Source organism: Condylura cristata, unplaced genomic scaffold, assembly GCF_000260355.1.
Source record: "Condylura cristata isolate star-nosed mole 26May11 unplaced genomic scaffold, ConCri1.0 scaffold00004, whole genome shotgun sequence".
NCBI lineage: Eukaryota > Metazoa > Chordata > Mammalia > Eulipotyphla > Talpidae > Condylura > Condylura cristata.
In genome coordinates this window covers 61,171,256-61,180,065 of record NW_004567105.1, presented here as the reverse complement: position 1 = coordinate 61,180,065, position 8,810 = coordinate 61,171,256, and the positions used below count along the sequence as shown (strand labels likewise).

General features: G+C 60.0%; 1 protein-coding gene across 2 annotated transcripts; it reads left to right on the top strand.

Moving 5' to 3' along the window:
* The first annotated feature begins 327 nt into the window (after positions 1–327).
* On the top strand, positions 328–8,778 carry APEH (acylaminoacyl-peptide hydrolase). Of its 2 annotated transcripts, XM_004676159.1 has the most exons (22): positions 328–406; positions 482–614; positions 1,138–1,264; positions 1,671–1,764; positions 1,862–1,937; positions 2,029–2,192; positions 2,354–2,491; positions 2,587–2,678; positions 2,755–2,795; positions 2,881–3,002; positions 3,478–3,538; positions 4,583–4,680; positions 5,204–5,255; positions 5,987–6,075; positions 6,503–6,641; positions 7,079–7,162; positions 7,245–7,325; positions 7,669–7,757; positions 7,868–8,058; positions 8,145–8,247; positions 8,331–8,437; positions 8,520–8,775. In XM_004676159.1, the coding sequence occupies exons 1-22, from the start codon at positions 395–397 to the stop codon at positions 8,623–8,625; spliced, it is 2,199 nt and encodes a 732-aa protein (XP_004676216.1). In that variant the 5' UTR covers positions 328–394; the 3' UTR covers positions 8,626–8,775. The 2 variants fall into 2 exon arrangements, with proteins under 2 accessions (XP_004676216.1, XP_012590700.1); XM_012735246.1 differs by lacking the exons at positions 328–406; positions 482–614 and adding an exon at positions 637–717 and having other exon boundaries at positions 8,520–8,778.
* The last annotated feature ends 32 nt before the right edge of the window (positions 8,779–8,810 follow it).

The window sequence follows — 8,810 nt, the reverse complement described above, 5'->3', positions numbered from 1 at the left end:
CCCTTACACCCCCCCCCCCCCCCCGGGCCGTGTTGCTCCTTACTGATCCTTCTGTCTAAAGACCTGTCCCCCTATTTCGTTGCACAGCGCATCCCTTCTGCTCGGAGCAGATGCCTCCCAACCCTTGCCCTCCCAGCCCACAGACCCCCGCGGCTGCCCAGCCCGCACCGCCCCTAGAAGGCCAGCTCCTCCGCGCGAGCCCCGGCTCCTTCGGCCGGGAGCTCCCGGGCCCACCGCTCCGGCTGGCTCCGGCCACACCTCCGGGCCGCCGAGGCCCCGCCCCCTGCTAACGGTCCTCGCCCATTTGTCGGCGGGCCCGCCCCGCTCGGCTCCGCCCCCCAGCCTCACTTCCGGGCGCTAGCGCGTCCCGCCTCGCCCGGGCCAAAGAGCTATCATGGAGCGGCAGGTGAGGGCACGGCCCGCGGTTCCCGTGGTCCTTGCAGCCCGGGCCGGGCCTGACCCTGATGTGTCCCCTGCGCAGGTGCTGCTCAGCGAGCCCGAGGAGGCGGCGGCGCTGTACCGGGGCCTGAGTCGCCAGCCCGCGCTAAGCGCCGCCTGCCTGGGCCCAGAGGTCACCACGCAGTATGGGGGCCGCTACCGGACGGTGCACACTGGTGTGTGTATGGAGGGGAGTAGGGTGGCGGGCCCGTTCCGGGTCTGTACACACGGCGTAGAGGAGGGGGATGTGGAGGGCTCACTGCTTAACAATGCACACAGGTGTGTGGGTGAAGATGGGGCTTGGAGGGAGTGGGGAATGAAAGGGTGCACCCCCAGAAGCCCATGCAGACACTTGTGTGGAGGGGGTGAGCTGTTTGGGGCCTTGTGGGATCGTGCCATGAGTGTGGGATAGAATTCAGAGCAGGGTGCAGGGAGTGGCCTTATAGGGCTCACCCCTGTCACCCTACACCATATGCATGTCAGGCTGGCCTGGGGGAATCCGGGGTGGGTTCTGAGAGCAATAGTGGTTTCTCCAAGAGGCCTTCCTCTCCGGTGCTAGAGCCGAGGTGTGGGTTGTGGCCAGGTGTTGTCCATCATGTATCCAGCACAGCCGGAGACAGGTTGAGGAAAGTGGGCTGGGCCTTGCTGGGAGCAGGGCCTTGGGGTGCAAGTCGAGTAGTCTCATACCTCTCCTCGCAGAGTGGACCCAGAGGGACCTGGAACGCATGGAAAACATCAGATTCTGCCGCCAGTACCTGGTGTTCCACGACGGGGATGCAGTGGTGTTTGCAGGGCCTGCGGGCAACAGTGTGGAGACCCGGGGGGAGTAAGTTTGAGAGAGGAAGCTGTGGGCAAGGCCCCAGCCATCTGCAAGCCTTTCGTGAATGTCTGGGTGCAGGGAGGGCCCAGAAGAGGGGCCAGGAGTCAGATTCCTGCCCCAGGAGCTTTTATGGTCTCTGGAGACGTGATTGGATAAGCCCTGGAGCCTTGTTCCACATGTGGGCCTGGGACTAGAGTCCGTGGAGACTCAAAGAGGCTGAGGAGAGCAGTTACTCTGCCCAGGGAGGAGAAGCAAGGACGGCCGCTACGGTGGGGCGAGAAGGGCCCTGGGAGTAGATGTGGAATCAAAGCCTCGAGAATCTTATTTACAAGCTTGTGGCCTGTAAGAGAGCAGGATGCAGCTGTCTTTAGGTGGGAGGAAACCCTGACCTCCCATCCTGTGTGCCCTGCAGGCTGCTAAGCAGAGAATCTTCTTCAGGCGCCATGAAGGCCGTGCTCCGCAAGGCTGGAGGCACGGGCCCCGGGGAGGAGAAGCAGTTCTTAGAGGTGAGTCTGGAAGGGTCCTGGTGGTGAGCAGCGGGGCTCAGTGCCCCAGGTGAGGCGGTGCTGGAGGGCAGGCAACCTGATGCCCAGATGTCTTCAGGTCTGGGAGAAGAACCGGAAGCTCAAGAGCTTCAACCTGTCCGCACTCGAGAAGCACGGGCCTGTGTATGAGGACGGTGAGGCAGCTGGCTGGGGAGCAGTAAGGGTGGGCAGGAGGGGCATCCGTAGCCCAGACGCTCCCTGATGGTTGCCCCTCCCTGCACCCAGACTGCTTTGGCTGCCTGTCCTGGTCGCACTCCGAAACACACTTGTTATACGTGGCAGAGAAGAAGCGCCCCAAGGCTGAGTCCTTCTTTCAGACGAAAGCCTTGGACATCAGTGGCAGCGATGATGAGATGACCCGGCCAAAGAAGCCAGATCAGGCCATCAAGGTGCTCATGGCCACGGCCAGTCTATGAAGACGCTTCAAGATAGCCTTGGGGTTCAGTGTGTGTCCACACTGCCCGTCAGAACTAGGGAGGCACTGACCACCAGGGAGCAGGGTGGGGTCTTAAAAGACAGTGAGTGGGCACTGAATGTCTTGTGTTCTCAGGGGGACCAATTTGTGTTTTATGAAGACTGGGGAGAAAATATGGTTTCCAAAAGCACTCCTGTGCTCTGTGTGCTGGACGTCGAGAGCGGCAACATCTCTGTGCTTGAGGGGGTCCCTGAGAATGTGTCCCCTGGACAGGTTAGCACTGGCTTGGCCTGCATCATTCCTGGGTCTGGCGGCCCTGGCTGAGCTAGTGCTTCTTGTTCTTACCTGCCCGGTGATCTTGTTTACAGGCATTCTGGGCCCCCGGAGACACAGGTGTGGTGTTTGTAGGCTGGTGGCACGAACCCTTCCGGCTAGGCATCCGCTTCTGTTCCAATCGCAGGTGAGGAAGGAGGGCAGGGAACGGGCCTTGCTCCCCAGGCTGGCCTTGAAATTGAGTTTCTCTCTGGTGGTTCCAGGTCAGCCCTGTACTATGTGGACCTCACCGGGGGGCAGTGTGGTAAGTGGTTGGTACCTACCCGTCCTGTGCAGACCCACATTGGTCATGCCAGCCTGTATGATGCTCACATTTCTGTCTGATCCAGAACTCCTCTCCGGTGCCTCTCTGGCTGTCTCTTCTCCCCGGCTGAGCCCAGACCATTGTCGTGTCGTCTACCTGCAGTACCCATCTCTGGTCCCCCATCATCAGTGTAGCCAGCTGTGCCTGGTGAGCTGGAGGTGGGCGTGGGGTGGGGGGAGGTCAGCACAAGGAGGGGACGGTGGGTAAGTGCTGAAGGAAGGGTCAGCTTTGTCTCCTCCTGGGCCCTACAGGGGACCCGGTTGCAGGGGTGATGTGAGATTGCTGGTCCTTCTCCCAAGGCAGGGGCTGGAGTCTGCGGAGCTTTGCCCTGTCAGGACTCACTGCCGTGAGTCTGCTATAAGGATGTCCCTCCCTGTGCTTCTCATCTGCTCCGTGAAGGGCTGGAGTAGCGGGTAGTTAGTCGTAGTCCTGCCCCAGGAAGAGACACGCGCCCATTGTGAGAGCAGAGGCCCCTCCAGATATCTGGCCCAGACCGCCCGAGAGGCTGTACACCAGGCGTAGGTCCCTTCCCAGGGCTCTCAGAGAAGAGGTGGGGATAAGCTCTGTGCCCTGGGGGTGCTGCCAGGCGCCTGGTGGGCCTGACCGTGGTGCTCTCCTGCAGTACGACTGGTACACCAAGGTCACCTCGGTGGTGGTGGACGTCGTGCCTCGGCAGCTGGGAGGTGAGTGTGTGTGGCGGGCGGGTGCGTGGAGCCGGCAGCTCTGCTGTCCCCGTGCTGACCCTGGGCAGGGTGAGCCGCCTCAGCTCTTCCTCCCTGGGTGCCTTCTGAAGTCTCCCTGCTGGGCTGGGCCATGGCCAGTCGCCACAGGGAGTGGGGCCATCACCGCAGGGCACAGTTCTGAGAGGAGGAGGTCAGCTGGCTCAAAGCTGAGCTGAGAGCAACCGTGCTAGCTGAGGATTGAGATTATTTCATTCCCAGGGCACAGAACATAATTCAATCTGTCTTGTTTTTCCAGTGACTAGTGCACTGCTCCTTCGAGGACTCTCAGAAGGTGGGCCTGGCCTACTTGGCAGGCTCTAAGCCCATGGGTGCACTCCAGCCCCACCCCGATGACCAGCCCAGCCCTTAAGTCAGCAGCGTCACCGGTGGGGCCGGGGGCGGAGAGGGTGTTTAGTTGGGAGGGATGGCTGTTGGCCGACAGGTTCCTGTCGCACTCTCGGGTGCCTGGACCATCCCAAGGGGTGAGAGTCTCTTGCTTTCTCAGCTCCAGGAGTCCAGTGGGCAAGGGATGGACTTGTGTTTTCTCTCGGTCGCAGACATGCAGAGCGGGTAGGGATGTGGTCCGAGTCCCAGCACTGCCCCGACTGGCTGTGTGTCCTGAGCTTCCATTTCCTCATCTGCGGAGGGGTGGTTGCCTCTTTGTAGGGCTGTAGTGAGGGTCAAAGGAGTGATGATGTTCAGTGCTAAGCACTACAGTGGGCAGACGAGTGCCATTCTGTGTCCCCCATGGCCCGTCAGAGCAGCTCGTAGGTGGGCCAAGCACGCCCGCTTCCTCTCAGAAGCTCTTGAGCTTTGCCCTTAGAGGTCTCTCTCTTAGCCCCTCTTTCCAGCAGCTCCTCATCACCAAGGGTGTCCCTGTGTGTGGACTGCCATTCTGTCACAGTCAATAGGGCCCCTGGACTCCCACAGCAGCCCAGCCTGCCTCGCAGTCATGACTCCCAAACCTGTGCTCCTGGACCATACCCAGCCCTCCCATCTTTGCAGAGAACTTCTCTGGGATCTACTGCAGCCTTCTGCCTCTGGGATGCTGGGCGGCGGATAGCCAGAGGGTGGTTTTTGACTCAGCTCAACGCAGCCGGCAGGTAAGGGTCCCAGGGCCTGGGGTGTGGTGTTGGACACCCCTGGCTGGAATGCCCAGCCACCCCTTAAGGCCCAGTCTGCCCTATCTTGAATCACTTCTTGAGGGGACTAGCTGCCCCTCTGCCCCACAATAGAGCCTTGGCCTTCCTGCTGAGGCAGACATGCGACCCCTTGGGAATTTCCAGCTGGGAGACAAGGAGGTGCCACAGGGTGGGCCCCTGAAGACTATATGAGGAACTGATTGGTGGGGATGGGACAGAGCCTTCCTGGGGCAGAGGCACTCAGAGAATGCCAGGTTTCTTTAGGGTGTGGTTGGATTTGGACTTAGACACAGAGGCACTCCTTGCTTTGCCCAGGATTACTCAGCAGTGCACAGGGCTGGGATCTGAACCCAGGCCCTCGGGCCGTTGCCCACAGCACAGTCGTGTTGGCTATACAAGGGGGTCCAGGAAGGCAGAGAGGAGGTGGGGCAGGACCCATAGGGCGCCTAGGTGTGTGCCACATGCAGCCTCCCCTCTGCCTCAGGACCTGTTTGCTGTGGACACCCAAGTGGGCAGTGTGACCTCCCTGACGGCTGGTAAGTGCGCTGGCCAGGCCAGCGTGGGGCCGGAACTCAAGAAATGGGGGGCAGCACTAACTGCTGCAGCCTACTGACGGCTTTGCAAAGACCTTACGCCCACAGGACCCTTCCTCAGCCAGCAGAGCCTCCCTGCTCAAGTCTGTCCGTACATCCTGTCGCCAACTCAGCTCCTGCTCCTCAGACTCACAGAACTCTCTTGCCAAGATCAGTTGGCCCACTCCCTGCACCTTAAGTCACTGTTTCAGGCAGCCATAACTCTGCCACCCGAGGGCAGAAGTTCTGTGTTGACGCACTGACCTTCCTCTCCACCTGTCCTGGTGACTACCCCTCAAACATGATTTGAGTCCTCCACCTGCCCTTACTAGTGTCAATCCTCCATAAAGCTACCAAAGTTTTGTTCCCAGGCAACAGCTCACCACACTGCATGGACCCGCTGCCCAGAATTAGCTCTCCTACCCCTCTGGGTCTAGCTGCTACCTCTGCAGACTGTGCCACTTGGCCTGGTGTGTCCCCAGAGCCTGCATTTCCTGGCCACAGTCAACATCTGCTGGATGAGCACACCGAGCAGAAGACACCCAGAGCCATGTATAGCTGGTGTCTGATGGTCTCCGTGGGGTCCCTTTGCTTCTCAGGCCGGAAGGGGCAGCCAGGGACTCTGTCTTCTGCAGGGATTACGCAGGAAAGGTGACAGCCCCTGCCAGAATCTTAGTGGCATCTCCCTTCTCCAGGGGGATCAGGTGGCAGCTGGAAGCTGCTGACGATTGACCGGGACCTCATGGTGGCACAGTTCTCCACTCCCAATCTGCCCCCAAGCCTGGTGAGTGTCAGGAGACAGGGGTTCTGTGCAGGCAGACATCCACAGGTCAGAGAAGTGGCCCCAAATCAGGGCTACTTAGCATGGGAGAGCCCAAGATGGACCAACCCAGCATGGCCCACAAGGGTCTGGCACCCACAGGGATAACCACTGGGCTAGAGTCTGGACTGCGGAGAGTGCCCAGTTCTTTGGCTGAACAGTGTAGGAAGACAGTGGAGCCTAGAAGCTGCAGAGGGAGGGAGGGTGCGGTATGTGCGTGTTTGTGTAGGCACCTTTGTATATAGCAGCTCACCACAGGCGTCCATCCTGTACTCTCGGAGGTGGAGAACATACCCAGCATAGAAAACACTACCCACCTGCACCCCCGGACAGAGGTGGGAACGTGGGGAGGGAGCCAGTCTGCCTATAACACAGTCTTTCCCCTTGGCAGAAAGTTGGGTTCCTGCCTCCCGCAGGGAAGGAGCAGGCAGTGTTATGGGTGTCCCTGGAGGAGGCCGAGCCCATCCCCAACATCTCCTGGAGCATCCGGGTACTGCAGCCACCCCCAGAGCAAGAGAATGCGCAGTATGGTGAGCTGGGCTGGGAGCAGAGGGACACCTTTGCCAGTTCTCCAGCAAGTGGCTTTTATCAGTCACCTGTCCTGCTTCCTGTCACATTGTGGGCTTTCTTGGGATTACCTCAAATTGGTTTTCTCTTCCTCATGTGGAGAGTCATGGGGAGTAGTGTCCAGGAACCAGCTAGTGTATCAGAGCTGGGCACCACCAGACCAAGTAATCTGTGGTGGGAAGACCAGGGCCCAAAGAACATAGGCCTGGTGTGAGATCTCTGTGACTACAGAGATTTCTGCAGGAAATACTGTCAGAAATGGGGCTCCCTTACTAGGGCAGAAGGAGTATGGCCTCCTGGGGTTCCTGTATAGGCTTCCTTGGCCAGTTTCTACAACTGAGGCCTTGCTGGGAAACCCTGGGCAGTAGCACTGGCCCTGCTGACTGCTCTCTCCCTGCAGCTGGACTCGATTTTGAAGCAATCCTTCTGCAGCCCAGCGACTCTCCAGATAAGACCCAGATGCCCATGGTGGTCATGCCGCATGGTAAGCATCTGGCTTAAGAGCCCATGGCCTCCTACGCCCCCTTTCCTAGCTGGCTCTTTCACCCTCTACGCCCTGTCCACAGGGGGACCTCATTCTTCCTTTGTCACTGCCTGGATGCTGTTCCCAGCCATGCTTTGCAAGATGGGCTTTGCGGTCCTACTCGGTGAGGAAGCAGAGCCCCGAGGTGCCATTGGAGTGTGACGCGTAATGAGGGGGTCTGGTTTCTACATAGGCCGTGGGTTCCACCCTAGCCTGCAAGCTTCTCTGTAACCGAAAGCTGATAACTGCTGCTAGAAACTGCCCTGGCCCAGCCCTCCATGGCGTGGTGTTAACATGGGACTTCCAGGGAAAGTGTGCTGTGCTCACTGGGTAGCCTCCAGCTCCTGGCCCCTTCCCCTTGACAGTTGTGGTGCAGCTGGCCCCAGCCTACTTCACAGGTAGGTCGGTAAAAGAGCGCTCAGGAGACTGCAAATGTCATTTGACTTCTGTCTGGTCCCTCCCTCCAGTGAACTATCGTGGCTCCACGGGTTTTGGCCAGGACAGCATCCTCTCCCTCCCAGGCAATGTGGGCCACCAGGATGTGAAGGATGTGCAGGTAGCAGGGGCTGGGGCTTTTCAACAGGCTGGGGTGGGCTGCGGTAGATGTGGCTGCCTTCAGGTGGGCAGGCAGCTGGCTGCAGTGCTCGCCCCTCCCCCCCGCCACAGTTCGCAGTGGAGCAGGTGCTCCAGGAGGAACACTTTGATGCAAGTCGAGTGGCCCTCATGGGTGGCTCCCATGGTGGCTTCCTGTCCTGCCACCTGATTGGTCAGTACCCAGAGACATACTGCGCCTGCGTGGCACGCAACCCAGTGATCAACATTGCCTCCATGATGGGCTCCACTGACATCCCTGACTGGTGAGTGTGCCCACAGGCTCTGGCCTTTCCCCTCTCCCTCTGTACCTCCGTGGGCGCTGGGGCTGCATGAGCTCAGTCTCTTACAGGTGCGTGGCAGAGGCCGGCTTCCCCTACAGCAGTGACTGCCTGCCAGACCTCAGTGTGTGGGCTGAGATGCTGGACAAGTCCCCCATCAAGTACACGCCTCAGGTAAGCAGGCCCCGCCCTGCCCTGTGTGCAGCCGCGTGTCTAGAGGACGAGGCCCTGCTCAGCGCCCTTCCCCACGCCCCCAGGTGAGGACACCTGTGTTGCTGATGCTGGGCCAAGAGGACCGGCGCGTGCCATTCAAGCAGGGCATGGAGTATTACCGTGCCCTCAAAGCCCGGAATGTGCCTGTTCGGTGAGTGCAGCACGGCCGCCCCAGCAGCTGGTGGGTAGGTGTGCACGAGGGAACCCTCCAACACTGCTCCCCACTCCTGCAGGCTCCTGCTCTACCCCAAAAGCACCCACGCACTGTCAGAGGTGGAGGTGGAATCGGACAGCTTCATGAATGCTGTACTCTGGCTGCGCACACACTTGGGCGGCTGAAGCCCCGCCTCACCGCATGCGTTGGTTGGCCTTTGTCACACTTTGCTCCTGGAACGCCCCAGGGCCTGGCAGAGTGGCCCCCGGGCTCTTGACCCCATGGATGGGTAGCCAAGGCTGGCAGGCTGTACGGTCATAATAAAGGAGGACACAGAGTCTAGTTGAAGACTTGGTACCAAGGCACCTCT

Excerpts from the sequence above, each read along its gene's own strand:
- APEH (XM_004676159.1), top strand. Across the intron at positions 1,265-1,670 it reads AGTGTGGAGACCCGGGGGGA|GCTGCTAAGCAGAGAATCTT; the intron begins GTAAGTTTGAGA and ends TGTGCCCTGCAG. Across the intron at positions 7,326-7,668 it reads GGGCTTTGCGGTCCTACTCG|TGAACTATCGTGGCTCCACG; the intron begins GTGAGGAAGCAG and ends CCCTCCCTCCAG.